The 26,838-nt window shown below is 37.5% G+C and overlaps 2 protein-coding genes across 4 annotated transcripts; both read right to left on the bottom strand.

The window, feature by feature from the left end:
• Positions 1-965: 965 nt before the first annotated feature.
• LOC143881525 (uncharacterized protein C24B11.05-like) lies at positions 966-6,153 on the bottom strand. Of its 2 annotated transcripts, XM_077384634.1 has the most exons (8): positions 5,887-6,130; positions 4,989-5,051; positions 4,708-4,773; positions 3,224-3,321; positions 2,954-3,079; positions 2,365-2,700; positions 2,210-2,275; positions 966-1,252 (listed from the first exon to the last, which is right to left on the bottom strand). In XM_077384634.1, exons 2-8 carry the CDS (start codon positions 5,035-5,037, stop codon positions 1,100-1,102), a joined length of 894 nt encoding a protein of 297 aa, XP_077240749.1. In that variant the 5' UTR covers positions 5,038-5,051; positions 5,887-6,130; the 3' UTR covers positions 966-1,099. The 2 variants fall into 2 exon arrangements, with proteins under 2 accessions (XP_077240749.1, XP_077240750.1); XM_077384635.1 differs by lacking the exon at positions 2,954-3,079 and having other exon boundaries at positions 5,887-6,153.
• Positions 6,154-8,090: 1,937 nt separating this feature from the next.
• Positions 8,091-22,823, bottom strand: LOC143880834 (5'-3' exonuclease family protein). 2 transcript variants are annotated; one of them, XM_077383809.1, is made up of 17 exons: positions 22,690-22,823; positions 22,469-22,585; positions 21,365-21,423; positions 21,165-21,224; positions 21,006-21,059; positions 20,863-20,911; positions 20,703-20,750; positions 16,793-16,858; positions 16,040-16,090; positions 15,833-15,952; positions 15,629-15,713; positions 10,798-10,879; positions 10,288-10,402; positions 10,137-10,193; positions 9,979-10,025; positions 9,852-9,906; positions 8,091-8,451 (listed from the first exon to the last, which is right to left on the bottom strand). In XM_077383809.1, the coding sequence occupies exons 1-17, from the start codon at positions 22,699-22,701 to the stop codon at positions 8,374-8,376; spliced, it is 1,155 nt and encodes a 384-aa protein (XP_077239924.1). In that variant the 5' UTR covers positions 22,702-22,823; the 3' UTR covers positions 8,091-8,373. The 2 variants fall into 2 exon arrangements, with proteins under 2 accessions (XP_077239924.1, XP_077239923.1); XM_077383808.1 differs by lacking the exon at positions 8,091-8,451 and adding an exon at positions 8,555-9,363.
• Between the last annotated feature and the right edge of the window lie 4,015 nt (positions 22,824-26,838).

Here is a 26,838-nt window from a genome sequence, read left to right as displayed (position 1 = left end):
CGTCCTGATCAGCCCTCGGATCATCTTGCTCCGATACCGTGAGAAATTCAGGAATTTCACTAAACTTGGATGCTTTATGTTACGAACCTAGATCGGTTCGTAACGTGATTGATCTTCTCTGAGGGAAGATTAGCCTCTTGACCCACTCCGAGGGAAGGGTCGTTCCTCCTTTGTGCAGAAACACACAATTTCTAGGATATTTTCTTCATTAATAGGGATAAAAGAAACATTACAATTAATAAGCTTGAGTCAAACGACAAAACCTACCACTCCTAAAAGCAAGGACCTACCCAAATCTCTATCACAAAGAGTCCCAATCCCTAATAACTATTAATACTATCTTCTAGATAAGATCCAATCAAATAACTAATTTATTCTTTATCGTAGGTACATTACACTTTATAAAGAGCCCAATGAGTGTTAATATAGAACACTCAAAGGACACATAGAAAGATTACATTGATTGTGAAATGAGATAGATAGAAACATTCTAATTACCACATCTAGGTTAGTTTCCTATTCAAGCTTAATTCCCTAATCTATCAAAGTTGTCTCTACTAACCAACTTGACTAATATGTCTTAGTTACCTCATTCAACCTTTTTGCTTAATTTCTACCAAGACAATCCAACGGTGAGATTTTACATATTCTAACAACTTTATATTGTTTTTTTTTTTTTTTTCATTTTTAAGGTCTTTTCATGCTCCCATCTTTTCATGCGGACAGGAAGAGACTTGGAGACCCTCTCAAGTCTCTCCCTGTCCGCCCATCTCTCACAGGTGGCCCAACTAATATTCCATGGAATAATTTTCCATGGTTGCCAAACATGCCCTTGCTTCCAGCCTTTAAATCCCATTGCCAATTCCCTCAACTCTCAATCTACTCCCTTTACTCTCAGTTGGGTACTAAAGAAAATACATGAATCCGACAGGCACAAGGGAAAAGAAAACAGTTGGGAGACAACATTGGTTTCAAGCTCTGAATATACTTTAATTATCTTTGAGTTATTTTGTTGTATACTCCATCCACTTATTAAGACAATCTTCCCCTTTTTTGCAAGAGTAGAAATTTGCAAAAGGGGCTTGTAAATATAGAAAATTCAGGCAAGGACTACTGTCTCAACAGTAGTGGATTGAAGAAGTGGCTCCAACTGATCTCCTTCACCTTCCCATATCTCTGGCAAAGCTTCTTTGATGTTGTGGATGCTATTGAGTGCAAAGTCTGCTCCTGGTAGCAGTACTGAGCTTCCCACCTGCATCAAGACACCTCCATGGATTAGACTTGAGGGAGAAAGAAAACTCAAAAACATAAAATTTATATCGGTAAAACGGAAAAAGTGAACTCATCGACTATTCATGATTACTCCGATGATCATTGTTACCTAGATGTTGGGACCCAGGTAAAACTCACCTTAAAAACTAGCCATTAAGTGGAGGGTGTCCAGGTCTTTATTAGCCCTTCTAAATCCATTCACTTTTGATGTGGGAACATTGCTTTCGCATGCAACCCCCAACAATCTCCCCTTCCACGTGGAAGTAATGTGGGAACAACGAGATCTTCCCTGAGGGATTTACTCCGTCCTCGAGGGTACACCAGGGTCACCAGGATCTTTCCTGAGAGATTTTCTCCATCCTCAAGAGTACACCGGTGCTAGTTTCTTCTTTGATGATAAGGGGTCTACCACCTACATACCAAGGGCCCGAGTTTAGGACCCGGTCTCTCTCCCCCACTGACTGGAACCTTATTGTGAAAAACCCTTTGGAGTTCGCCCCAGTATAAATAGTAAGTATTTGTTCTTCCACCGTGAGAGGGGTTACCACGTCCCACCTCCAATACCACTTGTTGGGACCCGGGTAGAACTCACCTTAAATGCTAGCTGTTATGGGGAGAGTGCCCTAGCCCTAATAAGCCCTTCCAAATCCACTCACTTTTATGACGTGGGATCTTTGCTTTCGCGTGGAACCCCCAACACTAGAGACTTCAAAATGACTGGCATTCTCATCCCCCCTAGACACTTAATTAAGCTTTCAAACCATGATTATGGCATATTACCGCGTTAGTTGAGTTACTGCCACTGATCTCAAGCTCCTTATATGTACTAATTTGAATTTCGATATGGTTAGAATAACCATGGGTTTACTCATAACTATTGTTACCTCAAGAATATAAAACAATATCTACTGTAATGTAATCAAGAGTAAGAGCTTACAATCACAGTATGAAGGCCTGCTTCCTTCCCTGCCGTGATGTTCCGAACGCTGTCATCAAAGAAAAGCTGAAAAGAAAAAGAAATAACTACAATTACCACCCTTAAAATTATGAAGTTTAAACAAAAATACCCAACTAAATGTTGGCTATCCTTACTGTTTTCTCAGGATTGATGTTTGCAATTTGAATAGCAGCTTCAATGGCTTCCACAGAAGGTTTACAGAGAATTTCTGATCTGGGTCTCAGATTATTCACACTGTTTTGCTCATCAACTTCAGTCTCTGAATCGTTTTCAGCGAAGAACATATGCTCATCTTGCTCAGCTGAGAAATCATCACTTGGGGGCACAGAATTATCCACTTTATCATCATTTTTATCAAGTTTAATAGGTGGATTAAGTGTTTCAAAACATATAACACCATCAAAACAGTCTTCTAAGCCCAGCCGACTGAGAACTTGAGTTACATGAGCTTCATCAGCATTTGTGAAGATCTGTATAAGACATGACCAGACCAGCTAAGAGTTAGAACCTTCCCACAGAACAACTATGCATAAATTCAGATCTTTGTGTCTCTTATTTTTTTACTAGGGCTCCTTTTCTTTCGACATAAAATGGTTGGAAAACAAATTTTATGTCCATTTTTAAGTGGAAAAATGAGTGAAAATTTTGTTTTACACCCATTTTAAACGGAGCCTAATGAGAATCAGAAGATCTGTATCCTGATTTTGGTGATTGATGGCATACTATTTTTCGCTGTGGAATGGAAAGTAAAAGGTTCCGTAGCACAGGATCAGGCCTCAGTGATTCATAAGGCAATCTTCCATGAACATATTTGTGAAATTCATCGTTGTCGAATTCATAACCAAATGCCTACAAGGGAGAAAAAGTTCAGGCACTCAAAACTCTTATATTCCACAACACACATGTTTCTTCCATTTCTAGGACTATTACAGAATTATAGAGCACAAATTGAGAAAGATGAATGGTAAGACATGCATCAAAGATATTTTTCACCTTAAGACCAGCCATTGTTGTTCCATATTCCTTGTACAACTCCAAACACATCCTTGGAACTTCAGTTTCTTCAATTTGAAGATGTTGCAACATGTATTCTGCCACCAAACATCACTTAGTTGTAGTAGTATCAAATGCGGGTGCGGGTCAAAACTCGGCTAAAGAAATTCTTAGTCGACTCGGCACAATGCAGTCAAGTACTCAATTGATACGGTTAAGTATTCAGTTGACGCGGTCATGTCATAACTCAGGAAATTCAATGGAGTTTTGATTGAATTTGTAGGGAAAAATATAGAATTGGACAAGAATGTGGCCAAGGTAAGAGGGACTAAACTCGGGGGAGTCCACGATGATGCGGGGGAGTTTTGAAACTATGCTATCAAAACATCAAAAAGCTATGATTTGTGGACAGGGACACGAGGGTCGCATGTCGGCACGGACACAGAGTGTTAGACACGGCAAACCCCCAGAATTTAGAAACAGGGACACGGCTAAACTAAAAAGGGGGACACAGAAAAATCAATAGAATACAGTGAATATAATATTGGAATGAAAGTTTGTTTAGGGTTTTAGTTGTAAGAGAGGGGATATAACATCAATTATTAGTTAAAGAAGATCTAAAAGGAGAGTTACAATATAAGAAGAGTTAATGATAAAATAGGTAAACACAACATTCAATAATAAAATAGAATGTTACACCTGACACGCTACAAAAATGTGTTGACACGCCTACATTAAGTCTGACAGTTCTAGTAGTACATTTACAAGTGTTGAAAGGAGTGTGGACACGGGTGTCTTGTCGGACATGACACGACACGTGTGTCAGCAATAAATTCAAAGTGTCGGCTAAAAATATAGAATCTGATCAAAAGCGGGAGACACGGCACTTGATCAAGCGGGTCAGACTTATTATCACCATATGATCATGTTTCACTGATAGCAAACTTTTCTATTGGTGTTCGATTATGTTACATGGATTCTTCTAAATTAGTGAAGTGCCAATTGTACACGTGTCAGATTACATTTCTTTGAATTCACTGCGACACTTCTGGATCTCTTTAATCTTTTTTTTTGTGGTAAATACAAGAACAAATTTTCAAATATCACATATTTTGAGTTTTACCCATCCTAATAGTAAGTTTTTTATATGGAAATAAAACACTATATCTACTCAACCTACCAAAATTCACAATACATATAGCCATGCTATCATGTTAAAGAATTAAAATTAACCGAATCCACGAATCTTTTTTTTTAGGTTAGCTGAATCTAACACTCAACGGATTCCGACATTCATATTTGTACTCATGCAACATAGGTGTTCGAATAATGGATCACTTCTTCTAAAAATGTTCCATGTTTTGGGAATCTAAAAATTATTAGCACTCTTTATGTTATGGGATTTAAAATCCAAAAATTATTATGATCGGTGATAACCATTGAAGTGAACTTAACTACTTTTTTCCGTTCTTTCATAAACATACCTTCGATGTTCTTGCGACAGGCTAAGTTGAGGCCGGAACTCAAAGGATAGAGGGTATCATCCATATCTAAAACATATAGACAAACACCAGCAAAGAACATTTATGTCATTTTTTTAGAAATTCATTAATTCATTAGGGCTCCGTTTCTTTGGACGTAAAAAATGGACGTTAAATTTGTTTTATGTCCATTTTTTACAACATAAAACAAATTATACGTCCATTTATATGTCGAAGAAACGGAGCCTAGCTGAAAAATTATGGATTTTGGGAAAATCACATACCTAAAAGCAAGCATTCGTACTTGGCTCCATTAGATCTCTCTACATCCATTTTGTTTAAGTTCTCTAAATGCAAAAATTATAAACAATTTTAAAAAAGCACAAAGCATAGAAATTCAAGAAAGAAAAGCAAAGGTTTGAGAATTTCATTGAATTTATAATAAAAATGACATTCAAATTTCAAACAGAGATCATATAATTAAAAAAAAAAATAGCATATCCATTTCGAATCTTTCCACTTACAGAAAAACACTTCCAACACCAAACCAAAATCATAAAGTAATTAAAGATAAAATGGAATCCATGTAAGGAAAATTGAAAAAAAAAAAAAAATTGAATAGGAACAAAATGGAAGATTACCCACTAGTTTTCAGAGAAAAATCCTTCTGTGACCTAAATTGAAATAGAAAAAACAAGGCAAACCCTAGAACAAAAAAGGAAAATAATAAAATATAGATTGGAAAAAAAAAAAATTTAAGGACAAAAAATACATTAGCATAACAAATTTTCCAAATAAGTAAACTCAAATACAAATGCAATAGGAATCTGAAACTATTATGAAAGCAACACAAACTCCTCAAGAGGAAAGCAAAGCTCAAGCTTCACTTAGTTTTTATAGGAAAATCTTTTGTGACCAAAACTCAAATACAAGAAACATCTTAAAACTATGATTAAAAAAAAAAAAGGCTATTTTATCAAGAAGAAGAGAAAAAAATGAAGAAATAAGAAAAGTTAGTAAGGTACCTCCACAAAATTTACAAATATGGGAACCTTCTTACAAATACAATAAGAAATATTAACCTATGACAAATACATCAAGAAGAGCAGACAAAAGAAGAAAAACAATGCAATAAAGAATGTAAAAAGAAGCAAGAAAAAAAAGGGACTTGCAATACATTACCTTCACAAACTTCCCAAATACAAGCTGAATACAGGATCCAACAATACCTCAAGAGGCCTATTTATACGGGTTTAAGAGACCCATTTGAGAAATGGCTGAGGCGACATTTACAACGTAAGAGGTGGGGAAGCATATTTTTGGAATATCGAATTTATTAATCCCACTGTCTCCGTCATATTTAGAATTTTGATTTTTTTTTTTCATCTCCTCGTCTTCTGTGATTTTTACAATTTTGAATTTCTTTTAGTATCCTACTCTTTTGTTACTGCTCATTTTCCATGGCATCTGAGTGGATTAACCCACTATTCATTGAATGTCATTCTCCTCTCCTAAGAAGGTGGTGCCACATGCATGCAATTTGGCTTTTCCACTCTCTCCCTTAATGAACAGAACTTTCTCCATTACGCCTTGGTGGAACTTGATCCTAATGACTATGTGGCCGAGTAAAAGACCACCACATGGCGATTCTCTATCTCTCTCACCATTGATGGGGCCCAACAATTGAATGGTGTAAAGTAATCTTTGAAGGTGGGCCTCATTGTATTTGAAAAACAAATGAACGATTTAAAAGTCCTTGATCATACCTCTATCTTACATGATATTTTATACGGCCCTCTCTTGATTTTTGATCCAAGAAAAGTCCCCTTATTTTTACTTTTCCTTGGATCACAAATCAAGGGTGGCAGGTTTTCTCTCTCTGCCCTTGTTACTATACATATAATCTCTCAGCCCTTGTTACTATACATATAATCTCTCATCCTACATAAGTCCTTAAGCATACCTCATCTTACCTACTTACAAACACCGTGATAAGTGTATTTTTAAAAAAATACTTACTTGGGCCACCTTGTTCAAAGATCCAAACATAAATAGACTTGCCCATAAAATCTTCTCCATAGGATGATCTTAACCCTTCGATCTGTAGACAGACAACACCATACATAAACCTATACATATCGAAGAGTTAGGATCATCCAATGGAGATTGTTTTTGGGGATATGCTTATTTACATTGGGGCTCAACAAATGAACGGTTTGGATCTTTGAAAAAGGTTGGCTCCAATAAATTTTCTAATAAATACGTGTTATGTGGGGTCTGTATAAATACCAGAGACGCCATGTGGGGGTTTTTACCCTGCCACGTCATCATTATAGAGGAAGTTCCTCAAAGGCGATATGGAGCTAAACAAACAAACTAGAGACGGGTCTTTCAGATTGAGCTAAAATTCTGTGTATCTTTAAAAGGTTGTGTGTGTTGGAAGGTATGGAGGGTTTGAAGATGAGGTTTATTCCTTCCAATTGGAGAAGGAATAAGAATAGATTTCCACATAAAAAGGAAAGCACTACAATTGAGCCTAAATGAAGATGGGTGCTTATCCAAAGGCCTTTTTAGAAAGGAATGACACTCTAGAGACACTTTTCTTCTCGAACTAACTTAGGTCTAATGGCATATGGTAGGTTTAAGTATAAACAAATCAATAATTTCCTCCACATGCTACCTATTTTGAGAACTAGGTTCTTTTGTAGGATGTTGGAATCCATCTTTCCCTTATTTAAATCATCTCTTAGCTTTATGGGTTTGTGAATAAGATCATGACCAATGCCCAATTATTTAGCCCAAGATCAGGATAAGCCTTATCCTCATTGTAATAAAATGGTGTGGACCCATAATGAATAGGGAGATTTTATATGGTGTGCTTGAGTGAAGTCCAGTATTTTTCCAAAAGTACAGTGAGGCCCACTTCAATGGATGATCCAAATCCTTCATTTGGTCAGGATCATCGTATAGATTACCTCTATAGGATGATTTATAGATATCTCTATAGATTGGAGGGTTAGGATCATCCTATGGAGTTTATTTATTGGGTACAGCCTATTTATGTTGTGGCCCAACATATGAACGGTTTGGATCATCATTTGAATTGTGCCCGTTGTACTTCTTGGAAAAAAGCTGGACTTCACATGAACACACCATATAATTTCTCATTGACTAGGTGGTTATAACTTTTTCTTATCTGAACCGTTCATCTAGCTGACCTTGTATTCGATCTCTTATGGCTTGAAAGTCATGATCAAGAGCTCCTAACATGCTGAACAAATGTAGTTAGTTTTGGCCGTTAATTGTGGATTGGTGCCTATATTTCTCGGAGGATCAATTCATTATTTTTTAACACTTTCTGCAGATTTTTCCAGTGATGAGTGACATTGTTGCAACAACTACTGAGCTCTATATTGAACGAAAGAATCCCTAAGTAGTCTATTTTGTCTAAACATATCCATACACAATCAGATCCCATTTGGAATGACTAAGCATGTAAATTAAAATCTGTGATGGTTGAAAGGATTCAAGTCTTCATCCCAAGCCAAAACTAAAATGGGTTGTGGAATGCTGCATGAGAAAGAAACCAGATGTACAGGAACACCCATTGAACTGGAACACTACCCCACTAAGAGTATGGATGACTTTGAATTCTGGTTTTAACATTAACTATTTCTTCTTCTTCCCACTGCCGCCCTTTGATTTCTTGTTGGTTGTTTCCTTTACCTGCTTCTTCTCTTCTGTTTCCTGTTATAAGAAACATTAAAGAAAAAATTAGAAGGTGCTTGTAATTTTGTAAGCGGATCGAAAACATCGAAAAGTGAAAGCCGGCTTGCTGCTACAAAACATATAAAATGACACACATTTTATAAGGAAACACAACTGGACTTCATGATAGTAAAAACATGAGAGAATGGAGGAAATGAAATTCAGATGATAAAAACTTAGCAGGGTTCTATATAGTAGGTGATCCCCATGGAAAAAAACACCCATATCCAAGTTGGTCCAATCCTCTTTGGATGTCAGAAGTAAAACTTAACCCAATTCCTCTCTAGCCTGTCCAATTCTTAGGAATTGCAAGTGTTCAAAACAAAGAGAAAATTAACAGAATGAAATACAACATTTAATCACGTGAATGTTGAAGAACATTTTCTATATCAATTTCCTCAAAATCATTCGGTTTATTAAACTCAAAATTCCCAGGGACACCAGTATCCTCTTCTAGCTCCAGGATGTCTAGAATTCAAAGACAACCATTTTTCTCCCTTTGAACAAACATTGTAATCATTTCGTAATTCACAAACTTGGGAATGTTTCTACCAGTACATGAGAAATTATAACCAGCCCTACACTTGGTCAATAATCGAATTCAGACATCTCCCACAGAGGTCATTGCTATTTAACAAAATAGATTTACTAGTACATTGAGTTAAGAAGAGTTGCCAATGATCATAAGTTTTCTCGATGATTCTTCACCCAGGATTTCAAGCTTCATGCCGTGAAGCAAACACCCCTGAAAAATGTCCCCGAGTGTTTGGAACCCAGCGCTGGAATTGGCAGATCTAAGCCGCCAATGACCTTGGGCCTTGATTGGATACAAACTTGCAGAGAAAATACCTTGGATGCTGGTCTGGGAGCCCCAAGAATGCATCTGTTTTCCTGTCACCCAGGGAACCACAGAGCATGGTAGACAATCAGGGTATGGTTGAATGTTCCAAACATATCTGTACAAAGCTTCTAGCAAGCATTCAGTGTTTTCTTTTGAGGAGAGGCCTCAATTAAAAGTTACACACCGAGAGAAGGGAAGAAACCAAAAGCTCTCTACACGCATTATTCAAAAATATGGCAAATTTTATAATATCATTTTAACACCTAAAACACATATATTCTCTTCTACTACAAGACATAATTACTAAGATGCTTCTAAGCAAGCTAATACCGAGGGAAATAATTACATAATCAGGTTTAAAAGGCACAACCAGTAGATGACTAATATCAAGCTGGATATGGAAGTTTCCACAGCGTACACTACAATATCTTAAGATTATTTTAGTAAGAAAACCCATACAAAAAAAAAAACCAATAACAAACCATTTAAAAAAATAAAATCCAATAATATATATGCTTGACTGCTTTGATGCACATACCTTCCGCTTAAGGGGTGCTGTTACGCTCGCAACAGGCTTAAAGAAGGATTCTAATCTGTGAATAAAAAATGGCATCATGGGTCTGTAAACGAGGAATTCAATGAATCATTCGTAAGATAAGGCTTACCGGCCTTGGGACGATTTATTCTTAGCCGCTTTGATCTTTTCTATGGCCTGTAGAAAAAATATATATTGATGTTAAATAAATGATACATTTTGTTTCTTGCAAGTAAATAGACCAGATGAAGAGTATTTTTTAGAAATTTATAAGCGAACAGGGCATACCTTTGTCACTCGGTCCTGATTGAACCCGTTCTCATTTACAAGAAAGGTTACGAGTCCCTAAAGAATGAAAAAGTTATAATAGTCCAGAAAAGATGTCAAACAAATAGAAATAATAAACATAAAGACATTAGCTTAAAATGAAATTGATCACTTCTTCGTCTGGAGGAGTCCACTTAATCTCAAGTTGCCCATCGCTGTCAGAGACTAAAGGCTCTTTAAAAAGACGCCGAGCTTCTTGATATGGCCAGTTCTCAGGTATCTGATACCTGCATTGATAAATAAAGCAGTAATGCACACACCCAAGGAAAAAGGGGGTGCACATACACTTATCTCAATTGGAGCATGAATTAGAGATAGAAAATTGCAGAACTGGATACCCTTATAAAAGCTAGCATCAACTGTAATACATTTTTGCACTGATTAGACTTTTGTAAGCCTTCAATTAATTTAAATGGATGATTTTGCAGGCATATTTATAATGATTTATTTATTTTAGTTATTCACTTTAGTTTTCTAATCGTGATGGTTGTACAATAAATAAGTACTAAAGAAAATACCACTATCCATGCGAAATCTTCAACTTAGAATCACAAAGATTTCAAAGAAAATGCAAGACAAAAATTAAAAAACATTGATTTCAATTTTATATAATGAAAAGTACCTCTCTTTGTTTATGTTCTCCAAAATACTTTCTATAGAACCATGTTGGCGGATGAGTTTCAAAGCTGTCTGTCCCCCAATACCTATTTTAAAGGCATATTAGCACAACATTAGAATGACACATGGTGCCTATAAGACATATATTGAATGAAAAGGTCAATAGCAAGTAAAAATAGATGATGTGAAAAACTTAAAAACCGTAGTTTAAAATCCAAGTACATTGACCAACTTCAAAATAATACAACTCATATATGGTAATCAGAAATATCCCTATGCAAGAAAAACTATAGCAGATACCATAACATAGTCCAGCAAGTGGATAATAACTGTATGCAAAGTGCATATCTCTATAGCTCTCCTTTATAAGGATGAAATTGAGAAAGGAACTGATCACAACAAAATTAAGAAAATGAGACACTCATTACTTTGATGGTTCCAATCCTCTAAAGCAGTCAAACATCCCATACTGCAAATGTCCTAGATCATCCGCCATAGAAAATGTCATTTTGCTTCAATAGGATAGGTACATTAGAAAGAAAGTCCGCACATTTGTTTGTGTTTGAAAGGAATTTCAGTGACATAGTCAGCTGTCGTTGCCTGAACTATAAGCTGTATTGAAGACCATAAGCCATTTAGAAAGTTCCTTTGCAAGCCATTTGGAGCGGGCATGGTTCTCTTGCATTTCTGTGACCACACACACCCCTGGGCAATTGAAGCTAAGGTTGTGTTATTATCAAGCTAAGAAGCTAAGAATCACATAGCATTTTATATATATATATATATATATGAGAAAACGGATCCTACACAGTGTGTAGATAAGTTATCTACACACTAGCTTAAAATACAATGGGGACCCACATTGTTTGGGTGATCCAAGCCATTCATTTTAAAGGCCCTCACATAGATAGGGTGTCCACAAAAAATCAGATCCGTAGGATCATCCAAACCCTACGATTTGTGGAGGTAAAATGGACGTCTTTAAACCTTCACAAATTAGTCCATTTTTTGCCTCAACATTTCGAATGGTTAGGATGATCCTATGGATCTGATTTTTTGTGGATACCCTATCTATGTGAGGGCCTTAAAAATGAATGGTTTGGATCACCCAAACAATGTGGGCCTCCACTGTTTTTCAAGCTAGTGTGTAGATAATTTATCTACACTATTGTGTAGGAACCGTTCTCTCTCTCTCTCTCTCTCTCTCTCTCTCTCTCTCTCTCTCTCTCTCTCTCTCTCTCTATATATATATATATATATATATATATATATATATATATGTAAATAATATTTCCACCCCCTTTTCTCTGTCCTTTACTAAAAATGACAGTATTTCCATCCCCTCTTCTCTGTCATTTCGATTTCAGTATGCATTTCTGTCGGGGTGTTAACAGAGACATTTCAGTCACTTCGTATCAGTTTCGGTGAAAATGTAAAACCATGACAAGAGAAGAAGAGAGAGATGGGTATAACTACCTGAATGACACATGCCTAGAGAAAATGAGTGGTGATTATAACTACTTCGGTGACACATGGCAAGAGAAGAGGAGAGATGAGTATATACCTACTTGGGCGACACATGGCAAGAGAAGAGGCGAGATGAGTATAACTACTTGGGTGCTCCCCTGACACCCACTAACTGTTATAACACATTAACACAAGTTTATAAATACTTAATTAAAATACACATGATAAAATAAAAAAGAAAAAAAGCCACTTTGAATCGATGGATCTTCTCTTGGGTGCCTTCTTATTGTGGATGGTCCCGCATCATACTCCCCGAATTGAAATAACTCAACTCCATTGAGCAGAGAAATCTAATCCATCTTCCATGCATCCTCAGAACATAGATAATCCGTTCCTTAGATTTCCTCCTATTTTGCATCATCATCCCAACGTAGCTCAAATTAAATCCCAACTAGAAGAGCATCTCACCAATCTAAATGGGTTCTCAATAGTCACACTACTAGGTTACAAAAAAGTCACACTTCTCTAAAAACGAAAGCTCAGACTTACAGTAGAAAAAAAAAAAAAGAGTTTCATTCTTTTGAACAGATGTCATCCTCCCTTTAAGAATCCTGCTGCAACATGTCAAACCCAGCTTTTTGATCTGAGACCAAACTGATGCAGGACAACCTAGGAAGGGATTGGATAAACAAAGGGAATGGGATGGATCTAAGGACCAGATCTAGGGTTCAAATTCTTTTAGGAATCACTATTCACTACAGGTGGTGTTAAAACTAGAAGGGTTGAAATTGTTCCAAAATTAGGGTTTAACCCCATGAATTCATAAAAGAGAAAATTTGGGGTTTTAAAAGAGAAATAGAAGAACTCTTAAAAAAACAGAGAGAGAAATAGAAGAAAGGTGAGAGGCAAAAGGAGGATAATAAAGAGAGAAACATGATCTTACTCCGGATAGAGATACATGCTAGGGCATCACACCATTACCAAGGAAACACTCCAAGATTGAATCTAGAGCATCACAATCACAATCAAGAGGGGAAGAAATCACTTCCACTAGCACAAGGCTTCAATTCATTTATTCATTTTATCATTCAGACAACGATAAGGTTGCTCCATTGTGACCTGGTGGTCACGGGTTCGAGTCGCGGAAACAGCGTCTCTGCAAAGCAGGGGTAAGGCTGCGTACATCTAGCCCTCACCAGACCCCGCAATGGTGGGAGCCTCGTGCACTGGGTCACCCATTTTTTTTATCATTCAGTGCCAAAATAATATGCAAAAAACCTTCTTTTAAAAGAACGGGAGTGATGAGTATAACTACTTGGGTGACACATGGCAAGAGAAGATGACCGATGTTCAGAAATACTTGGGTAACAGATAGCAACAGAAGAGGAGAGATGGATATAACTATCTAGGTGATACCGCGCAAGAGAGGAAAGATGAGTATAACTACCTGGGTAATACATGGCAAGAGAAGAGGATAGACGGGTCTAACCGCTTGGGTGACACATGGCAAAAGAGGAGATGAGTATAAGTAATAGCTACATGGGTGCTCTCCTTTAATGTGAGATAGACACATGGCACTCTCTAACTGTAGCAACATATCAATAAAAGCTTACAAAAGCATAATTGAAATATACAACATAAATGAAAAAATTAAAAAAAGTCCACTTTGAATCTACAAATCTTCTCTTGGATACCTTATTGGTGTGGATGGACCCCATTAGTGGGATTTTTACTGCCCAAATTGGGAAGCAAAGTTCTTGTGAAAGCTCGGAAGTTTCTAGATTTAAAGAGTATAAATTGTAGGGCTTAGATCCATGGAAAGGGGGATGAATATTGAATGAAATGATGAAAGCACCTTGCTTTGAAAATTTATGGAGAATTTCTCTTTGAGGGTTTGGGGTGATGCATAACCCAACCTAAGGTTAGATGCCCTAAGAGTGTTAGTGGTGAGATACTGTAGTACCTATCTTTTCCTTTTATCTTCATAAGATCTATCTTTGTTTTCCCTTAGTAGTCTTTTCATTTTCTTATTCTTCTCTTGAACTTTGATCCCCCTGAGCATTGAAAATTGTGGATTGTTCTAACTACAATCAATCACATTCGATCCATCATATCTTCACATCCAATGGTCAGTGAATTTTTATTTTTTTGTGTGTGTGTTTTTTATTTGTGGGGGGGGGGGGGGGGGGGGGATTCTTTTCTCTAGAACCTCAAAATTTCAGTCCAATCCGACAATTAGATTTTTAATCCTAATTTGGTAACAGCTCCAAAATTGATATTGGCACCCCCTTCAAAATCCAAAACAGTACTCATCTTCACCCTTCATTTTCCTTGCTACCTTCTGCCTCTCCCTTCAGAATCCATTCTACATTAGTTGTAAGGTGCTTGCCTCATCAAGATTCTTTTTACGCCGAATGTGTTTAAACAAGTTCAATTGGGTTTCATTCATAAAAAAACAAGTTCGATTGGGAACTACAATTTGTAATTGTTGAAGTAAATGTTCATTGACAAATAAACAAGATGAGTTATGAACGCCACGGCCAAAGCTGACTTTAATACAACAACTAGATTGGATCAGAAAGTTATTGTGGTCATTTGGTCAATGCAGAATTAGCCCAGTCATTTGATTTAATTAGCTAATTTTATTTATTTTGAATCTCCAAAATAAATGATTGTATTACAAGTTTTAACTTATGGTTAGTTGAAAGTTTTAATCAAGGGAATGAAGAGATTTACACACCAAACGGTTAACTGATTGTAAATTTTGTAACCCTTACCACATCTGCAATCTAACATATAACATGACAACTTACTCATACACGTCCCTATTCCAATTTAAGATGCACCAAAGTGTGATATAAGAGAAACATATCAGCTTCTTTCTGTTTTGTCCTTGTCACATTTGTAATTAGAACCATGATTTTAAATTTTGGCCAAAATTTCGGATTTCGGTTGGGACCGAAACCAAAATCCCCTGAACCCAAAATTTCAGATTTTTCCTAAATTTCGTAAATTTTGGCCGAAATTTCGAGAATTTGAATTTTTTTCAGAAATATAATATTTTTCCGAAATTTCAGCTCGAAATAATAAATTAATTCTTTTTTTTTACCGGATTTCGGCCGAAATTTCGGTTTCGGCGAAACCAAAACTGAAATTTAAATCCATGGTTAGAACATAAGCTCTGCTTGCTTGGACCCAAGTTGCATCATCTTTCTCTCCTATGTTTTGTTCTTAATTAATAGGAGAAAAACATGTCACAAGCTGTGCAACATAACCAGTACAGGACAAGAACTATGCTCTAAAAGTTTAAATACTTTTTTTATGATGTCATACTTTAGATTAAAAAGTAACTCTCAAAGCCATCTTACCTCGGATACTATCACAATAATCACACCCACTAAGAATGCACAAATCGATGAATTGGTCCATAGTTAGGTTTAGCTCCTCCAAAATCTGAAACAATAGAGGTGATGAAATCAATGAATCAAAATTAAGTAATCCAAAATAATAATAATAATAAGTTTTAAAAAAATTAAGTAATCTAAAAAAAAGCTTCTAGAAATAATATGCACCTTCACAACTTCAAATTCCATCACTGGGACTTTCCTTGAGCTTGGGTCCATTAAATGGCGAAGAAATCTCGGAGCTCCAAATGTTAGTGAATCCATATCTTCAGAAGCCACGGCATAGACCTAAAACATATGATAAATCGAAATGCTCATTGAACGTGTTGCTTGGAGAAAAAATAATAATATAAGAGACTCTTGTTAGCTGCATGCCTTGTCCTTTTTGCAAAGTGCTGCACACTCTGCCTCTGCTTCAGAAGGAGCCTAAAAGCCAGAAAAAAAAGGTTGCTATTTCGTAAGACTTGGGGTTAATGTTCAATATCAATACATCCAAGACAAACCATATGTACAAAAAGAAAATGGAAAATGATTTCTACATTCCTTGTTATGATAAAGGCACTCGTCACTATATATATATATATATATATATATATATATATATATATATATATAGAGGAATAAGATTGTGTGGTCGACCGCACCAAGCTTAGGTGCGGTCGAGGGCCCCAAACTCATGTGGGCCCACTTTGTTAGGATGATCCAAAGCATTCATTTGAAAGGCCCTTACATAGATGGGGTATGTACAAAAAATCAGCTCCATAGGATCATCCTAACTCATCCATTTGTGGAGGTCAAAATGGACAGACACCGTTTGCCACAAATTTGCCCATTTTTGCCCTCCACTTTTGGAGGGGTTAGGATGATCCAATGGAGCTGATTTTTTGTACACACCCTATCTATGATGGGGCCTTGCAAGTGAATGGTTTTGATCAACACAAAAAATGTGGGACCCATGTGTTTGGGCCCTCGACCGCACCTAAGCTTAGGTGCGCTCGACCGCACACTCCTTTTCCTCATATATATATATATATATATATATATATATATATATATATATATATGATATGATATGTGTCTGTGATATTGTGTGTAAAGAAAATAAGTAATTCAATAGAATTGAATCACCTCAATTACAGGCACTCCCATGAGTTTTAGAAGTCGTTTGCAGTCTTCATTATGTTGCTTTGTCACCTGCCAAAACAAACACATGTAACATCAAGAAAATCATGCATATACAAAAGCATCAACAATTCCCCATCTACCCATATTAAGTTATTTTCGTAAGATATGATGAATGTCATATCGGAAACCAAAGCACATTGCCAAAGGTGAGCTCCACCATTTAATCATATAGAGTGAATCCCCTTCAAGATCCACTGGATGCAGTGGACACCTAACGGACTCAATCCACAAAGCATTCCTCTTTAGCTGTAGTAGGAAGACCATCAAATATTATAACCAAATCCCTCCTACAAAATATTCCTCCAAACTAAGCAAGAACTAGACCTCGTGTACGTTGTTAACCAAACATAGCCTAAGGCAGTCTAAGGATAGAAGTATCATGTGCCCAACCTCTTTGAAGAGCCCAATACCCATGAGGACACCGAAGTAATTTAAGGTGCATTTGGATTGTCGGGATCAGGTGTTCGAATTGACATCCCGATTCCGGCATTTAGTTCAAAAAAATGACAGGAATCAGGGGTTAAAATAGCATCAGGGTGGAATTAAAGGTGTAACGCCAGAATCCATTTCCCATCGCAAGAGGTGGTATTCTGATTCTGCCCCATTCAGAATGAAATTTTTATTGAAAATTTTCTGAATTAAATTTTTTATTTTAATTTATTTCCCTTTCTATTTCCAGGGGAATTGGAATAGGATGCCGATTCTGATGTGTGATTCCGACAATCCAAACACATCCTTAGGTCATCTAAAAAAAGAATTGCAACAGAACCACTCCCTAGTCCCTACTACATCCACAATAATTCTTTGGAAAGGAATGGTAATTAGTAGGTGTCGAAAAATCCGTGGGGCAAACTCCGATCCGATTGCACGCAAAGAAACGAAATAGCAAAAATAAACAAGCCACAAGATGCACACCTAGTTTTTACATGGTTCGGCAATGATGCCTACATTCACGGGGTGAGATCCAATCTTCCACTATAAGCAATAAACATAAGAGATTACAAATGAATTAAACCCTTAACCAAATCCTTTCCCGCTCCATACTCATAGCCCAGGAAAAGAACAAATCCAAAAGCACACCTGATGTCCAAACGAACCTCCTTCGCTTCCCACACATCCCTGCACTTTTTTTTATCTTCACTCTCCTAGCTCGCATTGTTCTTCTATCACCAATATATAGAATTTTAACACTTCACCTAAGACCTAGTTCTAATCTAATTACAAGACACCTACACTAACTCTTCATCCTAGTCCAACTAGTAACAAAACCATTCCTAGTTACACTAGGTAATTATTACAAGGAGAAGCACACATGGAGTAGGAAATAAGACAAAAGCCAACAATCTCCACCTTGTCTTGTTTCCCGGCCTCCTGACGATTTCCATGGGAGTCACCACCGGTTTGTCGTCATCGAAAGCCACCATTGGCCTTTCAAAGAACCATCTACACACCATTGAATCATCATGGTTTGACTCCACCTGACTTGATCACCACCGCCAATGCACATGTGTAGCTGCATCGAGTCAACTCTGGATAGGGTTCTTGATTCATCCTCCACACTAGCAGGAACTGTCATCTCTTCACCATCTTATGTAGCCTGAAAAGTAATTTCTACACCAACTAAAAAAGAGAAATTGTGCGTGCACACTTCACTTTGTTTCCAATCAACCGTAGAGGTAATAGGAACACCATCTTTCGCCATGTTCCTCGCTAGACAATGCAAACCCTCACACTTCTCTCCCTTGATTAAAACTAAATAGTCGTGTGTGTGTGTGTGTGATTTTCATGGCTCTACCTGCGGCTGAATATGTGCAAATCCTGGAGTCCAATTGGCCCAACGACACTAGATTCCTCTACATCTTTGGGACATATGTCACACCACCCAAAGTATGCACCACTCCATCAAGCATTCTGACTTTCACAGTCCCAAATCCCGTGAATTTGCAAGGCGGTCCATCCCTCAAGAACATAACACAAGCCCTTTTCTTATAGAACATATCAAAATATTCTCCTGAGCATAAATGAATGAGCATACATGAATAGAGCACGATAAATCAAGAATTCACTTATCATGACTAGTTTCTCTAGTCATACATTAATGCCACTACCGTATTTCCAGCACCATTGCCCGGCTTGTAAGCTTTCTTCAGAAGATCCCACTTGATATGATTGTATTCCTTATAACGATAACATTGCACACCCGACATGCCTTTTACTGATCCCCTGTAAGACGACCTTCAATCCATGCTCTTAACTCTCATCAAGAATATGTTTATACTGCTTCTCATTAGATAAGAACGACGTCGTGACCTCCTCTAACTTCACTGTATCTCTCCCATCCAATAGTCATCATTACGTTGTCATGTAAATCCAGAAGAAAGGTAAGAAGCATAAGGGTCCTGTCTTCTTCCTTCAACTTTTCATCAACCTTGTTGAGCTAATACACAAGCCGGTTGAATAAAGTCATGTGTTCTAGAACATTCCTGCCTTCTTGCATCTTTAGCCTCTACAGTTTCCGCTTCAAATACAGTTGATTGGCCAAGCTTCTCGGCATGTAAAGCTTCTTCAAGTTCTCCCATAATTTAGGCACTCACTCTTCTTCCATAACGCTATCCACCAGACAGAATCGAATTATGTTGACCGTCTTCGACTCCATGTCTTCTCACTCAAGATCTGTCATCTTTGCCAGCTTATCATCCTTTCACCTTCATCTATGGTGAAATTGTCCTTTCCATCATACGTATCAATGTTAAACTGGGTAGAACTCAATTTTACAGTCATTTTAGATCACCCTGCGCCTCTAAACAGTACTCTAAATTTGGTTGTTTCACACAAGATAGAAAACTCAAGAAAAAAGAATAGGACTCCCTCTTTCTACACACCGATCAATCTAATCAATCTCGATTGATACAATAGCCATCCAAAATTATAGAATCTTCATATAATAAATACCTCGATGTGGAGCTTCACTTCGAATGAGAATATGTGGAACAATCTTTCTACCTCTGATGTTCTCCTCTGGTGATCAGTCTAACCGCAATCCAACCACACCACGCACGATAGCTCCAATCGCAGTTCTAATACCACTCGTTGAGAAATCCGTAGAACAAAATCAGATCCGATGTGCAAAGAAACAAAATAGTAGAAATAAACAAACCACAAGATACACACGCCTGGTTACTACATGGTCCGGCAACGATGCGTCGATGCCTACACCCACGGGGTAAGATCCAATCTTTCAATATGAGCAATAAACATAAGAGATTACAAAGAGATTAAACCATTAACCCAATCCTTACTCACTCCATACTCGTAGCCCAAGAAGATCAATACCAAAAGCGCACCTCATGTCCAAGCGAGCCTCCTTCCGCTTCACACACACTCTTGTCCTCGTTGTCCCCCCCCCCCCCCCCCACACACACACACACACACGCACGCACATAGTTCCGCTCTCATCACTATATAGAATTTTAACATTTAGCCTAAGACCCAGTTCTAGTCTAACTAAGAGACATCTAGACAAACTCTTTACCCTAGTCTGGCTAGTAACAAAACCATTCTTAGTTACACTAACAATTACAAGGAGAAGCCCACATGGAGTAGGAAACAAGACAAACCCCAACAATAAAGATTATGTAAATATTGATAGTCGGAAGCCTCCTCCATTGGGCTCCCTTAGGTCGGTCCAATCTGAGCATAAACTGATTTTTTCCAAAACTAAACAAATAAATTAGAAGCTCCAACAATATGGTTTCTCTGGAGCATTCCAAACCTATTTTGGATTGAGACTTCGTGCCCCCGGTATTATGCAAGAAACTAAGGTAAGCAAGACACTGAAGGAGAGATAACCCACCTTTACGGTCCTTTTGCTGAACTTTTCGATGCCTTCTTTGTCTCCAGTCTGTAATATTGATAAAAATTGTTATAAAAAATAAGAAAATAAATAATAACCAAGTGTTTTGAGGGAATGACTCTACAATGCTAATTCACAATATTTAAAAGGCATAAATTACCTCTATTGCTGTTGCCAAATCCTCAGTGGCGTCTTCCCTTTTTGAAAACCTACATCATAGGAAAAATACCAAATGCATCAAAAGCACGACCACAAAACGCCAAACTTGCAACCTTTTCAGAACAAGATTGTTCAAGAACATGCCGTTTTGCCAGCTCTTGTTTCTTCAAATCAGGTGGTTTCCCGTCAAAAACATATCTGGCAAACACCAACCCACTCAGCAAAATGTAATTTTCACTAACAAAGAAGCAACAAGAGGTGATAAAATTTAGAAGAAATAAAAACCAATAACAGATGCATTACACAGGCTTCAATCCAGCTTCCAACAGTCTTATCGTTCGAGAAAACATTCCTTGCAAATGGCTACGAGAAAAAGAGATACACAACAAGACAAAAATAAGCTCCAATTCAGTGAAATAATATCTGATTCAACAACCACAGCTGATTTGATCATTTTATTCTTTCAAAAGCAAAGGTATAAAAATAAAAATAGAATTACGCACCTCGTTACTTCACCTGCCTCATTTGTAAGCATTTCAGTCCCTGTCCTTCCCACCACAATCTGCATATGTGAAAATTCAAAAAATAAATTATAGAAAAAAGTAAAAATACTTAATATCCTTCGGTCCAGGTCATCAAAATCTTAAACTCGGAGCCTAAGGCCCTGTTCATTTGAGATTATGACAACCGATTGTGAGTCCCAAACCTATTATAGGGCTCAGAATTACATTTAAATTTGAGTCCAATAATAGGTTTAGGGCTGACAATCAATTGTCATAGTCTGAAACGAACAGGGCCTAAAACTTTTCTATGAAGTGTTGTGAAGCAACCAATTAGTCCAAAAGCTTAAGCTGTTAGAGTTGGTGTTATTTAATCATTTATACTTCAACACTCCCTCTCACGTGTGGGGCCCCTCTTTTTTGGGGGTTTGGCCTTACACATGGATTTTTAATAGGGTTTTGCTAACAAGCGCACTCGTTAATATGCAATGGAAATGAATTTTGCAATCATTTTACACATATTTTCAGACTTCTACCCATGTTTTGATAAAACAATCTCAAAACAAATGTAAAATTCAGTTTCCAATCCACCTTAACGAGTTCCCTAACTTGATAGCAAAACCGTTTTTAATATCAACAAGTTGTTGGGTTTTGAAATCAGGACCTACGGTACCATGTGAAACAACCAATCAGTTCAAAAGCTTCAGCTATTAGAGTTGGTGTTTTTTTATCATCTATACTTCAACAAACGTTTGGAAGTAGACCCAAAATTTCAATTTTGGGCATTTTGAGATTGACATTTAAAAAACCTAAACTGCAATCTAAACAGCAGAAACAGCAGCTAAATTACAAACAGGATGCTACATTCAATTATTCAAAACTACCATCATTAACAAAACCTAAACTGCAATCTAAACAGTAGTTTTTAATTGGTATGCTAATCTCAAAATGCCCAAAATGATCTCAAAATGCCAATCTCAAAATACCCAAAAACCACTATGAACAAAAATATGAGGTATCCAAACATAGCCTTACTGATTTTAAGAAGTAGAAAAAAAATTTAAGGGAAAGGGGAAAAAGAGGGGGAGAGTGAGAAATTGTACGGACGAGGAACTGATAGATGCTCATGCTGGCATCGATGGCGATCTTACGGCCGAAATAGCTCTCGAATTTCTGCTCTTTCATGGCCTTTGGAGCGTTATCCGCAAGGAGCTTCGTTAAACCCTAGAAATGAAAGGGAAATGGTAAACAAACAGAGGAAAATAAAATGTCAAAATGAAAATCAAAGAGAAATATTTTTCCAGAGAGACAAAAAAAAAGAATCTTGCCTTAATACCCATGGAAATAGAAGGAGTGTGTTTTGGAGAAGAGGAAATGAAATCAGTATTTGGGTCTCTGGTTTTCGGGGGTTTTTATGGTCGGAAAATGCCCTTTTCCCGCCCTTCTTCGGCTTGTGAGGGACTGTAAAATTGTATTTGATATCAGCACAACCATTTTTTTATATTTGCACTAACTCCTCTCGTCTTTTTTAATTTAGATAGGTGTCAAAGATTATTACAATTTCGGATTCTGCAATTGAGTCCTACAATGTGTCCATGAATCCTGGTAACATGTTCATTTAAGTTCACATTCGTATGGTCCATCGGATCATCTGGGTCGAATAGGTATTTTTAGGAGAAATTATATGATGGGTGGCCGTACAACCCCGTATTTTTTTAAAAAAAGTACAGTCCAAGAGCCAGAATTTATGCACAAGAGGGGCAACCCTTATTCAGACTTATACATAAGGGGGCAGGCCTTCAAATTTTAAAGGTGGCCGGGCCCAATTGAGTTGGGCCTATTAAGGATTTGGCCCAACTCAACAGGGGCAATGTAGCTCCGTCCCTGGTACAGTCCACTCCATGGGATGATCCAAACCATTCATTTGTTGGGCCAAAGTGTAAATAGGTTGTGGCCCCCAAAATCAATTGCATGGGATGATATTAACCCTCTGATCTATTGAAGTTTCAATAATGCGCCGTCCCTCTATAGATCAGAGGGTTAGGATCATCCTATTGAAATTATTTTTGTGGCACAACCTCTTTACGTTTTGGCCCAACAAATGGACGGTTTGGATCATTCTATGAAGTGGGCCGTACTCTACCTTTTGAAAATATGAGCTTGTGCCAGGCACGAAACCCTTCGATCATCTATACCTATTGTTGTTCCTCAATCTCTCCTTATTCTACTAGTGGGACAAAAATCTCACAACCCTCTCCACGTATCAAAGTCACCGATCACCGTAGTGTTATTAATGAGACATCACAGTCGTCCTCTGTGGCCGAGGTAAGTATGAAGAAAATACCCATCTAATTCTCTCCGGTCCGGGTTTTACTTCAAAATTCATAGAACTGAGGACACTCTTTCACAACTCATAGGCTAGACTCAGGAATTGTCCCACTCCACTCCACTTGACTCAGTTTGCAATTTTCTCAACCCAACTCAACTCAACCGACCCTTTGTCCCAGACTAGTTAGGGTCGGCTAGTGATGACTTTTTTTTATAGACTCAGTTTGCAATTTTCACAACTCAACTCAACCCAACTCAACCGACCCTTTGTCCCAGACTAGTTAGGGTCGGCTAGTGATGACTTTTTTTTATTTATGTTTAAAATTAGTTTAGGTTGGTTTTCAGATGGGTTGATTAGGAGATTTCATACGAGTTTTTCCTTTCAACTTTCATTTCAAAGACGTTGCTTCTGTGAAAAGATTTCTAGCTGTATTGAAGGGCTGATATAAAACAGTGTTAGGGTTGTGCATTAAGGGCTAACAAAGATTTCATAAAACAGTCCTCAGAATCCCTCGGGAACCAAAAGAAAAATGGGAAGATTTGGGGCTTTTACAGACCCCATTCTTATCGTTTCCTACCTCTTGATAAATGTTCAATACATATGAGGCATATCGGACCATATCGTCTAATATAACATGTTTCATGGATGGCATATAAGACACATGACATGGAGCTCCAAATGGTACACTATACACCTCAATAACATGTAAGACTTAAGATCATGTGATCAAATCATAAGTATGTAATTGAACAACATAAACGCAAGAGGCGATTGAGCATAAATACCTCTATTTGACACTTTAGTGATAACTTACTGTGATTCTCAAGGCTGCAAAACAAAGAACGTTATGGGCGGTCTTCTACTCTCTCCACTTCCTTATGTGTATACTAATGGGAAGAAATACAACCTTATATGTGAGATCAGGGACCAATCCCGTATTTATAATAACATAAAGGAAACCTTAGAGTCGACCCATTACAAACTCTTGTTCCTCAACTAAGCCCACAAACCGTATTGGGCTTATAACGGGCCCATACATTATTAACCCATTACCACACCCCTTCCAACGTGATCCCACATGGCTAAAGTGCTCCCGGCTCAAACCTTAATGATCACTAACCATATATGAGCCGATCTGAATTACTCTTTACCATAATCAAACATTCTCTACAAACCAATTTTACAAAAGCTAAAATATGTATTGTGCAGGTCCATAAAAAATCTTACATAACACTGGTATATAGGGCGGTCAACAAATCTGGATTGATTGAGGGATCCAAAGGACCCACGTCTAAATGGGTGGGACAGAGACAAAACTTGTGGGTCGATTGGAGGGTCCCAGGTGGGACATAGACACACAAGTCTAATTTACTTAGATGGACCAAAACAAAGTGAAAAAGTTCGTTGGAAGTGTCTGAATTGATTTTACGAAAGTGCAAAAAAGCCGTTCATGTTTATGTAAGTATAGGCTAAACTAGAGAGGTATTTTCAGCATATGATCTATAATGTAACAACAGACATAATTGGAGTTTTGAATTTATTATCTTTATAGGAGACTGAAAAGTGAAATCACACTGAAGATTCTAATTTCGGACAAAATTTTAAGAGAAATGTTATCAGCACTGCTGTATTTTGATGAGGGCACTCCTTACTTTATTAAAAGTGCGGCATGGCCTGCACCATAAGATGATCCAAACCGTCCATTAGATGGGCCACAGCCTAAATAGGTTGTGCCCCAAAAATTATTTCCATAGGTTGATCATAACCCTTCGATCTATAGAGGGTTAGGATCAACCTATGGAAATAATTTTTGGGGCACAACCTATTTAGGCTGTGGCCCATCTAATGGACGGTTTGGATCATCTTATGGTGCAGGCCATGCCGTACTTTTAATAAAGTGAGGATAGCCCTCATCAAAATACAGAAGTGCTGATAACATTTCCCAATTTTAAATGTGTAAAATGATATTAGGACCTAGGACATTAATTCTTATTGGGATCGTGACACGGATATAGAAAGTAGGATCTGAGGATCCGAATGAGAAGGATTACCGGATCCAATCACGTAGACGTGGCAAAGGGGCCCACATAATCTTCACCGTACATGTGACATAGTATCTTAAAATCAGTCTCAGAAAATAGAGTAATGCTAGGGAAACTCAGAGTATGACCTAAAAGAAGACCAAACAAATTGTTTCACGCCACAACATCACCAGTGACGTGAGCAATCCCTTAAGTTTAGGGAAATCATCAAAAAGTAAATTTTTCTTTAACACATGGCATATTCTCATTGCAGGTCCCGTTTTAAGTCGTACTCTAGGTCTCCATATCATTTTCCCATAAAATAATGTTACAATAAGATGCGCGAAAGATGCATTAGGATATTACAGTTCTCAAAAAGCTCTTACAAGTCCTGTAAATACTAAACGACAAGATGCTTCGTGCATCTTATTAAAATATGTCAGTGCTAATATCATTTTTCTTATTTTTCCTTTCCAAACTTTTCTAGAAAATTCCTGCAATCAAAAGAGGGCTTGACCTTTCCTTGTTTTGAGTTGCATTAAATGCACCTCGACAAGATGAGAATTTCTCAAAAAGATTGAGGGCATTATAGGTGATATTGGCACCGGTCTTAGCCAATCAGCATTGTCGATTTTGCATATCAATAGATCGACAATGTGTTTTATGCTTCGTGGCCCAATTCATGATTCACTCAATGATCTCAACCAATTCATATAATTGGATCCTTTTGATTTGATTTTAGTTAGTTTAAATTTGATTGTGTCGTGGCTTATGAATCCTAATGAATCTAGAGGTTCCATAACTTGAGTAGTAGATCATACCATCAGATGGTTGAATTCCATAGATCTAGAGGTCTCTTAAGGCAGTTGCATCACTCTGAGTACATTGGTGCAATCTGATTTTCCATTTGATGTGTAATTGTTAGAGAACTGAGGTCCTTTGATGATGATTTGTTATCAATCTCTGGTCGATCATGGTACTCCGGAGTGCTGATAGATAATGTTAGACTTTGATGGTCCTACTAATGTGATTCAGTATCGGTCCTCTTTATTCTAGCGGTGCAACTTGGGCTGGGTCAGCAAACCCTAGCCCAACCCAAGATAGCATTCCCTCGACCCTGATCCAAC

Source organism: Tasmannia lanceolata, unplaced genomic scaffold (assembly GCF_043159265.1).
Source record: "Tasmannia lanceolata isolate RefF3 unplaced genomic scaffold, GAP_Taslan_0.1 ptg000007l, whole genome shotgun sequence".
NCBI lineage: Eukaryota > Viridiplantae > Streptophyta > Magnoliopsida > Canellales > Winteraceae > Tasmannia > Tasmannia lanceolata.
This window is presented reverse-complemented; position numbering and strand designations above follow the sequence as displayed.